This window comes from Salmo trutta, chromosome 19, assembly GCF_901001165.1.
Source record: "Salmo trutta chromosome 19, fSalTru1.1, whole genome shotgun sequence".
Lineage (NCBI taxonomy): Eukaryota > Metazoa > Chordata > Actinopteri > Salmoniformes > Salmonidae > Salmo > Salmo trutta.
The window spans coordinates 8327641-8344438 of NC_042975.1; the positions used below are offsets into that span (position 1 = coordinate 8327641).

The following is a 16798-nucleotide window of genomic DNA, read 5'->3' on the forward strand; positions in this document are numbered from 1 at the left end:
ATATTGAAGAAACATCTCAAGACATCAGTCAGGAAGTTAAAGCTTGGTCACAAATGGGTCTTCCAAATGGACAATGACCCCAAGCATACTTACAATGTTGTGGCAAAATGGCTTAAGGACAACAAAGTCAAGGTATTGGAGTGGCCATCACAAAGCCCTGACCTCAAGCCTATATAAAATTTGCTCACACACCAAAAAAGCGTGTGTGAGCAAGGAGGCCTACAATCCTGACTCAGTTACACCAGCTCTGTCAGGAGGAATGGGCCAAAATTCACCCAACTTATTGTGGGAAGCTTGTGGAATGCTACCCGAAACGTTTGACCCAAGTTAAACAATTTAAAGGCAATGCTACCAAATACTAATTGAATGTATGTACACTTTTGACCCACTGGGAATGTGATGAAAGAAATAAAAGCTGAAATAAATCATTCTCTCTGCTATTATTCTGACATTTCACATTCTTAAAATAAAATGGTGATCCTAACTGACCTAAGACAGGGATTTTTTACTAGGATTAAACATCAGGAATTGTGAAAAACTGAGTTGAAATGTATTTGGCTAAGGTGTATGTAAACTTCCAAATTCAATTCTATATATATATATATATATATATATATATATATATATATATATATATACAATATACAACAGATATATATATATATATATATATATATATATATATGTATATCTGTTGCAAATGCAGAGCAGTGCAACTCAAGTCAAAACGTGGGCAGAGTTGGTCCCTTTTTCATGGAGTCTTTCAAGGGCCTAGTTTGTATGTGCCAGAGCTGCACACATTGTTCTGCAAATGTTTTGTGCAGTAGCAGAGGACTTCAGTGTTCTGTCTAAAATTGTCCAAAATACCCATTGAGGATGACATTTGGAGGACATGGAACTAGAAGCAACCAGACTCTTAGTAATACATACTTAGGGACACATTGTGATGTGTACATCTTCATTCCATACTGCTACAGTAGTTAGGCTACTGTCCATATTGCATTTAGACATTTACAAGGATCCAACGTATAGTCTCTCTAAAAAAAAAAAAGTATCATGCCAGCATTAGTACAAACTATCAAACGATAATGTCCAGGCTTATGACTGGTGCCCCACACAGTCATTACATAATTGTGTCAGGTGTTTCCCTGATTGATCCATGCTCCACCTCTCCATTCCTACTCTGTCCATTGGCATGAACTGGCTCCCTGGCCAGGGGAGAGACCAGGTGGACTCTGTTGTTTCTGCTGGTGCTCTGGTAGACAGCCCCAGGGAGGGCTCTCATCTGGCCAGTGAAGGGGCTCCCAGGCAGAGAGGTGCAGGGGGATGGGGAGTTGAAGTCAAACCCAGGCTCTAGGCGAGAGCCGGTCCCTTTGCTGACACAGCGAGGGCTGGGGTTGATGGAGGACAGGGTCTGCTGACTTCCGTTCAGGTAGGAGGTATTGGTGGAGCCCAGGCGGGAGGAACGTTGGTTGTAGCAGGCCCTCCAACCCTTCTGCTTCTTCTTCTGACGGCAGCGGCACTTGAGGATACGTATGAAGGCCTGCTTGAACTCTCGGCTGTAGCAGGGGTAGATGATGGGGTTCAGGCAGCTGTTGAAGTAGCCCAGCCAGAAGATCACCTTGAAGAACGTCTCCGAGGGACGCAGGTCGGCGTTAAATGACCCTGAAAGAGTACATGGTGAAAATAGGTTATCAATTGAGAGATATTATCGAAAAAAACAAATGTTATTATGCATCTTTTATACATTACTTTTTTAATTGACACACAACTTTACATTTGAGAAATGATTAAGATGTGCTATGTACTGTTATGGTAGATGTATCTTGAGACAATAACGTAAACGAGGAACCATCTCTTCAAGCCATTCATTTCGATGATCAATAGATGGCAGCATTCAATAGAACCTCACATAAAGCCAACGTGCCAGCAGCCGTCCTCCTCTCACTCCGCAACACTGATCTGGAGAGACGGGGAAAGGTGAAATATAGGCTTTCACCTTCCCAGACCTTTCAGATCAATGATCAGCGACAAAGGAGATGAGATGAGAAAATGTTTTAGAGAGGGTGGTGGTCTTTATTCAACTCTTTAGTACAGACAGATTGTCTGTCTGCTGGTATTTTTGAAGCGTCATATATATATTTTTTTCGATAGAACTTAAGATAAAATTATTTATTATATTTAATCATACATTCATTCAAGAATGAAAGGTACATTCTATTGTGTGTGATACGACACACCTACCTCAAGCACCTGATATCCACAGCCCCCCCCCCCCCCCCCCCCCCCCCGATAACAGAGATATGGAGATTGGTGGGTCTCCAACGCTTACAATGATGGCTACACAGTGATTCCAATGACTACCATCTTGGTACTGATTCTATTGTCTTGGCTGTTTCCTGTTTCGGAATGTTTAAGATAGAGAAAGATAACGTGACTCACTGACGGCACTCGTCATTACTGTACTACGGTCTCCTTAACCACTGAGGTCAACTCTACCGACCTCACATCAGCCTTCACTGATTCTGAATGAGCTACTGAACCTTGAATGTTAAAGAATAAAAGTTGTAAAACTGCAAATGTGGAAAAAGTTAAAGATAAGGCAGGATTTACAAGCAATCTCACATTCACTAAAGAAATCATTACAGTATGCAATGCCACTACTGCGCTGGCATGCGATAGTATCAGTTTCAGAGAAGCACTTTCTGGAGTTTTATCTTTACTGTCTCCAGCTCATAAACAAAGGTCACAGAGATCCGTCATCATTCCAAAGTCTTCCTAATTTTACAGGCGGACTAATCCCAGAGGCTTTCACTGCTGGGAGTCCACTGTTTTACTGCCCTCGCACTCCTCCCCTGTTGAACATCACATCCCCTTTTTTGGCCTTTTTGGACTCAGCATTGTGGGTACTCATCCACTTTGGTATGTCCTGCCACAGAAACCTTGGCTGTCACGTTATTGGATGAAAACCTGAAGAGAAAGATGTGGCATTCCATCCTGGTTCTGTCTTTAGACTCTGGGATGGAGAGATGTTTAACAAGAGTTATTACTGTGTTTTCTCATAATAGAACCATGGCTCATAGAACCATCTAATTCAAGGACACATTTGTAATTTCTCAGCCTGGCCCGAGGAGAGACTGTGGTTACACTGTAACCTTTTCCTGCAGTTAAATGACCCAGTGGCCCCATGGGTGTAATGTTATTCATATATATATATTTTTTTTTTAAACATAATTTTTTTAAACGCCAAAAAATCTGGTGTTTCTATGTCAAATGGTTTTGTTATATGCCAGTCTTCTGTGATGTATATAAAGTGTAATATTAGGATGCAAACTCAAAATGTAATACATTTCAACTCTATATCTGACATGGTACAGGTGTCTTATTTTTTTTAAGCCCATAACTATAAGTATTTTTAATTTAACATTTATTTAACCTTTATTTAACTAGGCAAGTCAGTTAAGGACAAATTCTTATTTACAATGACGGCCTATCCCGGCCAAACCCTAACCCGGAGAACCCTGGGCCAATTGTGCGCCGCCCTATGGGACTCCCAATCATGGCCAGTTGTGATACAGCCTGGAATTGAACCAGGGCCTGTAGTGAAGCCTCTAGCACTGAGATGCAGTGCCTTCGACTGCTGCGCCAATCGGGAGCCCAAATGAGTGTGAGGTGTATACCTTTGTTTCAAAGTAGATTTGTTTCAAACCAATAAACACACTGTGTGACCCTGATTTAGCCCACTGCAGTAATTAATCATGTGCTTCTGGCTGGGGTTGTTTTCCAGTGCAACATGTGTACAGTTCTCCAGCACAGTTCCATACACTGTAACCTCCTCACCCCCGAACCTCCCTAGTCACATGAAGCCAACAACCCACTGTACCGGGATTGGTGTCAATTCCATTTAAATTCTGGAAGTACACTGAAATTCCAATTCCAATTCTCTTCAATGCTTTTCAATGAGGGAAATGTGTGGAATTCGAAATTGCGTTTACTTTCTGAATTGACTAGAATTGAAATAGAATGAACCCAAACCCTGCACTGTGTTCTGATAGTGCTCAGGTGAGAAGATTTAGAATTCTCCTCCGTGCCGTGCAACTGTGGAATCCAGGGCAACAAATCACAGCTCTCTGTCCAATTTCTCTGTCAATTCCACAGTCTATCTCTCAGTGATTGAATCACTAATTCACCACTTAACCTACTGGCAACGTCTTTCACACATCCAGAAACCAGATGCTGCCGGCTTTCTTATCTACAAATTGACTGAGTCCTTCTTGACGGCTGCTTAACGCTGGACTGACTATTGAGCCCCACAAAGGAAGGTAGTCGATATTGCTCTATAGACGGAGTAAACAACAAAGTAAGGACTGGTGAAATACATTTGACTCTAAAGAGAGACGGCAGTTACATGTACAGTAGTCTTACAGTATGCAGTGCCCTGTGAGGCTGCAGGCTTTCAACACATCTCCTGGCTTCACCCTGAGTGCTGCTAAAGAACAGCACGTTAGAGGGACGGGGAGGAGAACTCAGGATAAATGCAGCAAACACCTCAAACTATAATTGTTCCTGGACTAATTTCACAATCAGTAGCCATACATAGAAATAACCCCAAACGGAATCTCTTAGTCCATGTCCTCTCCTACCCATATAGAAGGTCATTAGAGGAACTGTATGTCTGGGCATTGATTGAGTAACATGGCACGAGAAAATAACTGGCATTTTTTCATTTTAAGACAGAAGCATTGACTACAGATTCAACCAGGAGCAGATAGTATGTATGTACAGGGAGGGGTTTATCTTTTGTTCTGGTTTTGGTTTATTTTCTAAGACACACTTGACTATGATAGAGTAGGCTATGAAAGACCCTGAGATCTACCTGGGAACTAAATACCCTCGGACCGGTCCTCACACACCCACGAATGGACGAAAGCATGGAGGAAAAGATCATGTCCAAAGCCATATTTAAAGAGGGCCTAAGGAGGTATGCTAGTCAGTGGGGCCCTACTGTATGAGGGCCCTGGCGTTCCAACTAATAAGCCTGGGAGTTTTTTTGAGTGAGAATTAAGACGACTTTTGAGTAGTAAGACATGTATAGAAGCAACAGATACCATTAATAAGAAGGGGCTAGAAGCGTCCTATATGGTGAGCTACCGAGTGGCTAGGACAGGCAAGTCCCATACTATTGTGGAGGACTTAATTCTTCCTGCTGCCGCGGATATGGCTGGGACAATGCTGGGGGAAAAGGCCCAAAAAACTATACAGACAATGTCTTCATCAAACAACACTGTTTCACAATGCATCAGTGACATGGCAAAAGATGTTTTGAAACAATTACTGCTTCAAAATACAAGCCAGTGAATTATATGCATTTCAGCTGGATGAGTCAACAGACGTGGCAGGCCTGACACAGCTCCTGGTATATGTCCGTTACGTTTATGGGGGTCATTTAAGGAAGACATCCTCTTCTGCAAATCACTGGCAACCAGGACAACATGAGAGGATATTTTTTAAGTACTGGACAGTTTTGTGACATCAAATGGACTTCGGTGGTCAAGATGTGTTGGTATCTATACTGAAGGCGCAAAAGCCATGACAGGGAGACATAGTGGAGTGGTAACGTGTGTATAATCAGTTGCTCCCGATGCCACTTGGTTACACTGCAGCATCCACAGAGAGGCTCTTGCTGCCAAGGGAATGCCTGACAGCTTGAAAGATGTTTTGGACACTACAGTGAAATGGTTAACTTTGTTAAAGCGAGGCCCCTGAACTCTCGTGTATTTTCTGCATTATGCAATGATAGTTTCTCACACGACTGACCTATCTGGGTGATGTTTTTTCTCGCCTGAATGATCTGAATCTAGGATTACAGGGACTCTCTGCAACTATATTGTCACGTCCTGACCAGTAAAGGGGTTATTTGTTATTATAGTTTGGTCAGGACGTGGCAGGGGGTATTTGTTTTATATGGTTTTGAGTGTGAGTTTATGTAGAGGGGGGTTTGATTTATGTATTCCGGGTTTTGGTCATTGTTCTATGTTTGTATATTTCTATGTCTATTCTAGGGTGTTTAGATCTTTGTTTAGGTAATTGGGATTGGGGCCTTCAATTGGAAGCAGCAGTTTATCGTTGCCTCTGATTGAAGGTCCTATAATTAGGAGTATGTTTGTTTTGGGAATTGTGGGAGGTTGTTCTTTGTACTGTTGTGTGAGCCTACAAGACTGTTCGTTCGTTTATTGTTTTGTTTATTAGTCGTGTTCACAATAAAAGTTAAGATGAGCACTCAACCCGCTGCGCCTTGGTCCAATTACTACGACGACCATGACAGAACCTCGCACCTCCAACGGACCAAGCAGCAGAGAAAGGAGCAGCAGGTGGACTATCGGGAGTTTTGGACTTGGGAGGAGATATTAGCTGGAGTGGGACCATGGAGAAAGGCTGAAGAGGACCGGGAACGCTACAGGGGAACACGGCTGGCAAGGAAGCTGGAGAGGCAGCCGCAGCCCCCCCAAAAAATGTTGGGGGGGCACACGGGTAGTTTGGCTAGGGCAGGCAGTAGACCTGAGCCAACTATCCGTGCTTATTATGGGGAACAGAGGATCAGAGGAGCACTGTAGTATGTGGAAGTGCGCACGATCTCGCCTATGCGCACGAACAGTCCGGTGAAAATGATTCCAGCCCCTCGCAAGTGCCATGCTCGAGTGAGCACTCAAGCCGTAAGGGTTGTATGCTCCAGACCGCCAGTAATGCTTCACGGCCCAGTGTACCCTGTTCCCGCTCCTCGCACTAGCCCTGAGGTGCGTGTCTCCAATCTGATACCTCCAGTACCAGCCCCACGCACCAGGCTTCCAGTGCGTCAGCCCAGTCCAGTACTTCCTGTTCCCGCTCCTCGCACTCGCCTTGAGGTGCGTGTCTCCAGTCTGATACCTCCAGTACCAGCACCACGCACCAGGCTTCCAGTGCGTCAGCCCAGTCCAACTCGTCCTGTTCCTGCTCCTCGCACTAGCCTTGAGGTGCGTGTCTCCAGTCTGGTATCTCCAGTACCAGCCCCACGTATCAGGCTTCCAGTGCGTCAGCCCAGTCCCGAGCTTCCGACGACAGTACCTCGTCCAGAGTGTCCGGCAACAGTGCCTCGTCCAGAACTTCCGGCAACAGTGCCTCGTCCAGAGTCTCCGGCAACGGTGCCTCGTCCAGAGCTTCCGGCGACAGTGCCCCGTAGAGAGACGGCCCACTGTCCGGAACCAAGAGAGATGGCCCACTGTCCGGAACCGAGTGAGACGGCCCTCTGTCCGGAATCGAGTGAGACGGCCCTCTGTCCGGAACCGAGTGAGATGGCCCTCTGTCCGGAACCGAGTGAGACGGCCCTCTGTCCGGAACCGAGTGAGACGGCCCTCTGTCCGGAACCGAGTGAGTCGGCCTACAGTCCGGAACCGAGTGAGACGGCCTACAGTCCGGAGCTCCCAGAATCGCCCTACAGTCCGGAGCTCCCAGAGTACAGTTCAGGGTCTACAGTGACACGCTTCAGGCCGAGGTATTCAGTAGGGGTGGACAGGTCAGGTGGGGGACTAAGGCCTGAGCCTGAGCCACCTCCACTGTAGGAGGTTTGGGGAGGGGGGTGTAGCACGGGAGCCGTCGGTGACGGCAGCCACCCTCCCTTCCCTCCCTTTAGTTTAGGGGTTTATTTTTGTAGATATTTTTTGTTGTTAGGTGCATCCGGGGTATGCACCTTTGGGGGGGGTACTGTCACGTTCTGACCAGAAAAGGGGTTATTTGTTATTATAGTTTGGTCAGGACGTGGCAGGGGGTATTTGTTTTATATGGTTTTGAGTGTGTGTTTATGTAGAGGGGTGTTTGATTTATGTATTCCGGGGTTTTGGTCATTGTTCTATGTTTGTATATTTCTATGTCTATTCTAGGGTGTTTAGATCTTTGTTTAGGTAATTGGGATTGGGGCCTTCAATTGGAGGTAGCAGTTTATCGTTGCCTCTGATTGAAGGTCCTATAATTAGGAGTATGTTTGTTTTGGGAATTGTGGGAGGTTGTTCTTTGTACTTCTGTGTGAGCCTACAAGACTGTTCGTTCGTTTATTGTTTTGTTTATTAGTCGTGTTCACAATAAAAGTTAAGATGAGCACTCAACCCGCTGCGCCTTGGTCCAATTACTACGACGACCGTGACATATATTGAATGTGCGGGACAACATTGAGGCAATGATTAAGAAGTTGGAGCTCTTCTCTGTCTGCATTAACAAGGACAACACACAGGTCTTTCCATCATAGCCTCATAGCCTTAACTATGATTTCTTTGTGTGCAAATGAACTCAAGCTTATGGACAATGTCAAATGTGATATAGCGAAGCACCTGAGTGAGTTGGGTGTGCAATTATGCAGGTACTTTCCTGAAACAGACAACACAAACAACTGGATTTGTAATCCCTTTCATGTTCTGCCTCTAGTCCACTTACCGATATCTGAACAAGAGAGCCTCATAGAAATTGTAACAAGCGGTTCTGAATTTAATCAGAAGCCACTGACAGATTTCTGGATTGGGCTGCGCTCAGAGTTTCTTTAGTTGGCAAATCGCGTTGTTAAGACACCGGTGCCCTTTGCAACCAAGTACCTATGTGAGAGTGGATTCTCGGCCCTCACTAGCATGAAAACTAAATACAGGCACAGACTGTGTGTAGAAATGATTAAAGACTGAGACTCTCCAATACAACCCAACATCGCAGAGTTATGTTCATCCTTTCAAGCACACCCTTCTCATTAACCTGTGGTGAGTTATTTACAATTTCTGATGAACAAATAAGGTTTTATATGTAAGATGGCTAAATAAAGAGCAAAATTATTGATTATTACTATATTATTATTTGTGCCCTGGTCCTATAAGAGCTCTTTGTCATTTCCCAAAAACTCATACTCATTCTTATGTTTAATAAATGTATCGTATAGTGTGTGTGGCAGGTTTACAATGATGGCAAAAAAACAACATTTGAGAGTGCGCTGACCCTGGTGCTAGAGGGGGTACGTAGCTGGAGGTTGAATGTTAGAAGGTGTACGGAACTATATAAAGTTTGGGAACCACTGCTCTAGAAGCATAAGGGACCCATCACCATCATATCACGCTCAAATTACAGCTCATTGGAGAATTTGGGTTGGTTAGTTAACTAGTCTGAAACCTTCTGGGAATCATCTATTAAATATGGTGGGAATGCAATATTATTGTCCGTACACGCTTAGAAACAAATACGCTATATAGAACCTAAAAGGGTTCTTTGGTTGTCCCCATAGGATAACCCGTAAAAAACAAATGTTGGGTTCAAGGTAGTACCCTTTTGGTTCCCAAAATAGTTCTACCTGGAACCAAAAAGGGTTCTACCTGGAACCAAAAAGGGTTCTACCTGGAACCAAAAAGGGTTCTACCTGGAACCAAAAAGGGTTCGACCTGGAACCAAAAAGGGTTCTACCTGGAACCAAAAAGGGTTCTCTAGTGGTCCAGCCAAAGAACCCTTATTGAACCCTTTTTTCTAAGAGGGTATATTTTCAACTTGTAACCTTGACAAAACAGTAAATATTGGTTACATAACATGGAAAGCGACAATCGAAGAGCAATATCTTTAGTATGTAATGTTTTGTTTCATCTGGTGAGTTCTGCGATGAAAAAAGCAAAAACTCTCAACTTCTATCCTGATGACCATCATCTGTGTTTGATTGAACAGATGTTGTTTCCTGTTTTCCCCACAAAATTATCCTTCTATTGTTCACCACCTCCGCATGAGGACAAGGTGTAAGATACAGGCATACTAGATCACAGAGCACCATTGTTTGTGGTAATTACATTATGTTGGGTGATACAAACAAAACATGCCTTTGTTGGGTCAGTGCAGACAGCTTGAGAATTGCATAGTTTATACTGGCAGTGAAAAGTGGCGCTATCGTCAAACACAATCTGCAAAAGCTTTCAAAGAGATTATTTAAAATCCTGCCAGTTGCAATAGTCTGTCGAATGTGGACACCAAGAATATTTGACCAAGCTATTTTGATCCAATTCGTCTGAGAGAATGGCTACACAGTAGGTTAACGACTAAAATCATATGAGTGAGTTCTTTGTAAGGACCCAATAATTTCCAATGAAAACACCATAAATTATTACAGTATTATCTTGGGTTTTATTGCATAATTGAGATAAGAACTGCTCTCAATCTCCATACCTCAAGTAAATAATAATTGAATATAATGTTCTGTAGATTATATATTCACTCATATACTGGTAGTCTGAAAGCATTGTGATGGCAGAGAAAGCAAAGACAGGGCTATTCAGGGCTTATTGTTGCTCCCAGAATACATAACACATATATCAAACATCCTATTCCAAAACCCCGATAGGAGGGGGAAATTACAACCAGCGTCAGGAAAGCTGTAATCCTTCAAACCAATGACATTTTTATTATCTTAAAATGTCCCTGAGCCTCTCGGGGGAGGGTCCAACAGGGTGCCTATAGCGTACGGTACACACAAAGACACGGACAAACAGCAGACTAATTAGGTTACTACTCAAAGCATTGTCTTAATTTTGCACCATCAATTTACTCTGTGTGAATCTTCACTGGCTGGCACCACCTCTACACATTGCTACCACTTCCATGGTGTGGCCAGGCTAGGTGACTGCTCTGCCTCAATGCATATACGTCTCCATCTCTGTCACCCACACAGCCTCATGGTCCATATTACACCCCAAATGAGGCCTCAGGAAACAAATGGGAGCCTCGATTGGACATTAACACTGGGTAATTTCAGCAGTTCCAAATGATCTGCTTATCGCCACAACACTGACCATTTCTGTTATCTCAAGCACGGTGAGGACTGATCGATATCAAGCTTGAAAAGGGAGAATTCAGGATTTATTTATGTGATGGACAAACTGGTTTAGTCAAAGCACAAAACAATGAGTATAATCAATAATTGATCATATTTGATGCTTTTTGTAGCTATAGTCTCCTGCCTAGTGATATATGGCAATTGATGTTATTTGTAGCTATTTATATAGTCTCCTGCCTAGTGATATAGGGCTATTGATGTTTTTGTAGCTATTTATATAGTCTCCTGCCTAGTGATATAGGGCTATTGATGTTTTTGTAGCTATTTATATAGTCTCCTGCCTAGTGATATAGGGCTATTGATGTTTTTGTTTTAGTGCTTTATTTGTATCCCCATTAGCTTTTGCTGAAGCAGCAGCTATTCATCCTGGGGTCCTCACAAAAACATAAAACATGACAAGTAACAAAACACTCATACACCGATAGACAAGAACAGTCACACACATGTAACATACAATATATACAAACAATACAACTAAAAGATATTGTGTGTGTTAGAATGTGTGTGTTAGAATGTGACAGTGTGTCTGGCTGTGTGTCTGGCTGTGTGTCTGGCTGTGTGTGTGTGTGTGTGTGTGTGTGTGTGTGTGTGTGTGTGTGTGTGTGTGTGTGTGTGTGTGTGTGTGTGTGTGTGTGTGTGTGTGTGTTTGTGCGTGCGTGTGTGTGTGTGTCATTTCTTGACAAAATTTAAATGAAAAATTGCCAGTTTCTGGTGCCACTGACTGGAAAATATGGTATTTATCAATCTTAACATTATTGGCAAGTTAATTCATGGAAAAGTTAATACCCTTTTTCCACATAATAAAAGGAAGTTAATACCCGACATGTTTTGGCAGGGGTACATACTGCTTCTTATTAAAACTTTATTATGAAAACTCTATATTGTTGGCATACTGTAAGTGAAAAAAAGTATTATGTGTGTGTGTGTCAGAGAGAGCAAGAGAGGGAGGGAGAAAGTGTTTTTGTCTGTGTGTATATCTGCTTGAGTGCTTAAGTGTTTATACAGTGCATTCAGGAAAGTACTCAGACCCCTTGACTTTTTCCACATTTTGTTACATTACAGCCTTATTCTAAAATGGATTCAAATTAATTTTTTTCCTCGTCAGTCTACACACAATACTCCATAACGACAGAGTTAAAACAGGTTTTGTGAATTTTTTTGCTAATTTATAACAGAAAATTTAAAAAATACCTTATTTAGGTATTCAGACCCTTTGCTATGAGACTCGAAATTGAGCTCAGTTGCATTCTGTTTCCATTGATCATCCCTGAGATGTATCTAAATCTTGATTGGAGTCCACCTGTGGTAAATTCAATTGATTGGACATGATATGGAAAGGCAAAAACCTGTCTATATATGGTCCCACAGTTGACAGTGCATGTCAGAGCGAAACAAAGGGGTCGAAGGAATTGAGCTCAGAGACAGGATTGTGTCGAGGCACAGATCTGGAAAAGGGTACCAAACCATTTCTGCAGCATTGAAGGTCCCAAAGAACCCAGTGGCCTCAATCATTCTTAAATGGAAGAAGTTTGGAACCACAAAGGCTCTTCCTAGAGCTGGCCACCTGGCCAAACTGAGCAATCGGGAAGAAGAACCCGATGGTCACTCTGTGGACAACGACCCTAAGCACACAGCCATGACAATGTGGGAGTGGCTTCGGGACAAGTCTCAGAATGTCCTTGAGTGGCCCAGCCAGAGCCCGGACTTGAACCTGATCGAACATCTCTGGAGAGACCTGAAAATAGCTGTGCAGCGACACTCCCCATCCAGCCTGACAGAGCTTGAGAGGATCTGCCGAGAAGAATGGGAGAAACTCCCCAAATACAGGTGTGCCAAGCTTGTAGCGTCATATCCAAGAAGACTTGAGGCTGTAATCGCTGCCAAAGGTGCTTCAACAAAGTACTGAGGAAAGGGTCTGAATACATATGTAAATGTGATATTTCAGGTTTAAAAAGAAAATTGCCAACATTTCTAAATACCTGTTTTTGCTTTGTCATTATAGGGTATTGTTTGTAGATTGATGAGGGGAAAAAACATTTAATCCATTTTAGAACAGGGCTGTAATGTAACAAAATGTGGAAAAAGTCACGGGGTCTGAATACTTTCCATATGCGCTGTATACTTGGATTGGAGGACACTAGCAGAGAATAGGCTGTTCGTTTAGATGCTGTCCTGTCATGTCACACACACACACACACGCACACATACACACACACTTACACACACACACGCATACATACGCACGCACGCACACACGCACACACGCACACACACACGCACGCACGCACACACACACACACACACACACGCATACACACACACACACACACACACACACACACACACACGCATACACACACACACACACACGCATACATACGCACGCACACACACACACACGCACGCACGCACACACACACACACACACACTCAAGGTTTATTTGAAGAGCAACATGTATGCGTGCAGTGTCATATCCATCTAACAGGTATGTGGTTCAATTTAACCTAAAACAACTAGTGAGGAATTGTGACACAAGTTTGCAACAACAACAACAAAAAACTCCAAACCTACCGATGGGCAGCACGAGGAAGAATGGCAGCCAGCAGAGAATAAACATGCCCACCACCACACCCAGAGTTTTAGCTGCTTTCTTCTCCCGGGAGAACTTGAGCAGCTTCACCGTCAGTGTGCTCCGCGCCTGGCCTTTGCCCGTGACGCAGTATTCTTGCAGCTGTGCGTTTTTGCAGTGGATCCTGAGTGTGAGCTCATTCGAGTCCATGCGTTCTTTCATGACCCCCGCCTCCAAGTTCTTAGTGGTCCGTTTGGCAACTACATACACCTGGCAGTACATGCACAGGATGACAGCCAGAGGTATGTAAAATGAACCCAGGGAGGAGAAGAGTGCGTAAAAGGGCTCTTCGGTGATGGGGCAAACTGTGTCATCATTTGAGGGTGGTTGTTTCCACCCGAGTAGAGGTCCGATGGAGATGACAGTGGCGAGAACCCACACACCGAGCATGGCCAAAATGGCTCTTTTCTCCGTTACTATACAGGGGTACTGCAGTGGGTAGCGCACGCCTATATAACGGTCTATGGATATTACGCACAGGCTCATGATGGAGGCCGTGCAACATAACACGTCCACTGCTGCCCATATGTCACAGAAGATCCTCCCGAATACCCAGTAGTCGAGAATCTCTAGTGTTGCGGACACGGGAAGCACTGTGGTACCCAGCAACAGGTCCGCAATGGCTAGGTTGATAATGAAATAGTTCGTTGGGATACGCAGGTGTCTGTTGCACACAACGGAAAGTATTACGAGTATGTTGCCCACGATTGCGAACAAAATGAAAGCGCCCAGAACCATACCAACTGACACGGCTCTGGTAAGGTCCAGAGGATTCGTGTCTGTGTAATTCGCTGTGGTCAAGTTGGAATGATTTGCAGACAACGGTCCTGGTGTCTCTGCGTACAGCTCCGAGGACCCGTTACTCCAGAAGTTGGCATCATTAGCAGTATCAAAACTCATGTTGATGACCCAGTTCCTCCATACCAGATAAGTGTAAATCCATAGATCAACACAGACACATTGTTCATTTTGATAAATCACCAGTATTCTTCATTTTTAAGTGGCTTTAGAAATTAAAACAATTACTAAGAATGAGCGTAAAACTGCTAGAAAAAAGCGCAATGACCTTTTATGGTGTGGTTCCATAATCCCCTGATGTTTCCCGGAAAACTTCAATCTCATAACACAAAGATTATATCACTTTAACCAGCTGCTGCAGTCGTCGTGACTGTCGCCTCTCACTGCGTTCCCTCCTCTCTACTCTGCAGCGTTGCCACCGTGGTGATACACGCAGCGACACCACCGACTGACCCCTCCCGCATCCATGTTCACAATATACAACCTTTCCTCCCCTTTCTTCACTGACCTAAACATATTGGCACTGGACGTCATCCGACATGCCCTCACAAAATTGTTTCCAGGACTGACCAATACGGCAACCCTGAAACTGATAAGCACATGGCTATATCAACCGGTAATTTTAAATCACAGGCATATGCAATAGCATGTGCCATCAACACGCCAATTATTATATGATATATCGATGGTGCCTTCAAGACAAGTGGGAGGTCGGGGATTTCCAAGTTCCCAGTTGTTCTGAATGCTGCATTAAAACCCTACGCAGTATGTGTCAAGGCCAGCGCAACAACAACAATAAATTGTTGCATTGCTATAGTAAGGACGACAAATCAAATCACTAACCTGTAGGCCTACTGGTGATTACACATATGATACAGTGAGGGAAAAAAGTATTTGATCCCCTGCTGATTTTGTACGTTTGCCCACTGACAAAGAAATGATCAGTCTATAATTTTAATGGTAGGTTTACAGTGAGAGACAGGATAACAACAAAAAAATCCAGAAAAACGTATGTCAAAAATTGTATAAAATGATTTGCATTTTAATGAGGGAAATAAGTATTTGACCCCTCTGCAAAACATGACTTAGTACTTGGTGGCAAAACCCTTGTTGGCAATCACAGAGGTCAGACGTTTCTTGTAGTTGGCCACCAGGTTTGCACACATCTCAGGAGGGATTTTGTCCCACTCCTCTTTGCAGATCTTCTCCAAGTCATTAAGGTTTTGAGGCTGACGTTTGGCAACTCGAACCTTGAGCTCCCTCCACAGATTTTATATGGGATTAAGGTCTGGAGACTGGCTAGGCCACTCCAGGACCTTAATGTGCTTCTTCTTGAGCCGCTCCTTTGTTGCCTTGGCCGTGTGTTTTGGGTCATTGTCATGGTGGAATACCCATCCACGACCCATTTTCAATGCCCTGGCTGAGGGAAGGAGGTTCTCACCCAAGATTTGACGGTACATGGCCCCGTCCATCGTCCCTTTGATGCGGTGAAGTTGTCCTGTCCCCTTAGCAGAAAAACACCCCCAAAGCATAATGTTTCCAGCTCCATGTTTGACGGTGGGGATGGTGTTCTTGGGGTCATAGGCAGCATTCCTCCTCCTCCAAACACGGCGAGTTGAGTTGATGCCAAAGAGCTCCATTTTGGTCTCATCTGACCACAACACTTTCACACAGTTGTCCTCTGAATCATTCAGATGTTCATTGGCAAACTTCAGGCGGGCACGTATATGTATTCTTGAGCAGGGGGACCTTGCGGGCGCTGCAGGATTTCAGTCCTTCATGGCATAGTGTGTTACCAATTGTTTTCTTGGTGACTATGGTCCCAGCTGCCTTGAGATCATTGACAAGATCCTCCCGTGTAGTTCTGGGTTGATTCCTCACCGTTCTCATGATCATTGCAACTCCACGAGGTGAGATCTTGCATGGAGCCCATGGCCGAGGGAGATTGACAGTTCTTTTGTGTTTCTTCCATTTGCGAATAATCGCACCAACTGTTGTCACCTTCTCACCAAGCTGCTTGGCGATGGTCTTGTAGCCCATTCCAGCCTTGTGTAGGTCTACAATCTTGTCCCTGACATCCTTGGAGAGCTATTTGGTCTTGGCCATGGTGGAGAGTTTGGAATCTGATTGATTGCTTCTGTGGACAGGTGTCTTTTATACAGGTAACAAACTGAGATTAGGAGCACTCCCTTTAAGAGTGTGCTCCTAATCTCAGCTCATTACTTGTATAAAAGACACCTGGGAGCCAGAAATCTTTCTGATTGAGAGGGGGTCAAATACTTATTTCCCTCATTAAAATGCTAATTTATAACATTTTTGACATGCGTTTTTCTGGATTTTTTTGTTGTTAATCTGTCTCTGTGTTCAAATAAACCTACCATTAAAATTATAGACTGATCATTTCTTGTCAGTGGGCAAATGTACAAAATAAGCAGGGGATCAAATACTTTTTCCCCTCACTGTATACAGTGAGTGTGCAAAACATTAGAAAGACCTT

At 43.9% G+C, this 16798-nt stretch overlaps 1 protein-coding gene across 1 annotated transcript; it reads right to left on the reverse strand.

The window, feature by feature from the left end:
* Window positions 1-717: 717 nt before the first annotated feature.
* On the reverse strand, window positions 718-14787 carry LOC115153932 (alpha-1A adrenergic receptor-like). Its single transcript, XM_029699627.1, has 2 exons — window positions 13446-14787; window positions 718-1665 (listed from the first exon to the last, which is right to left on the reverse strand). Exons 1-2 carry the CDS (start codon window positions 14401-14403, stop codon window positions 1124-1126), a joined length of 1500 nt encoding a protein of 499 aa, XP_029555487.1. The 5' UTR covers window positions 14404-14787; the 3' UTR covers window positions 718-1123.
* Between the last annotated feature and the right edge of the window lie 2011 nt (window positions 14788-16798).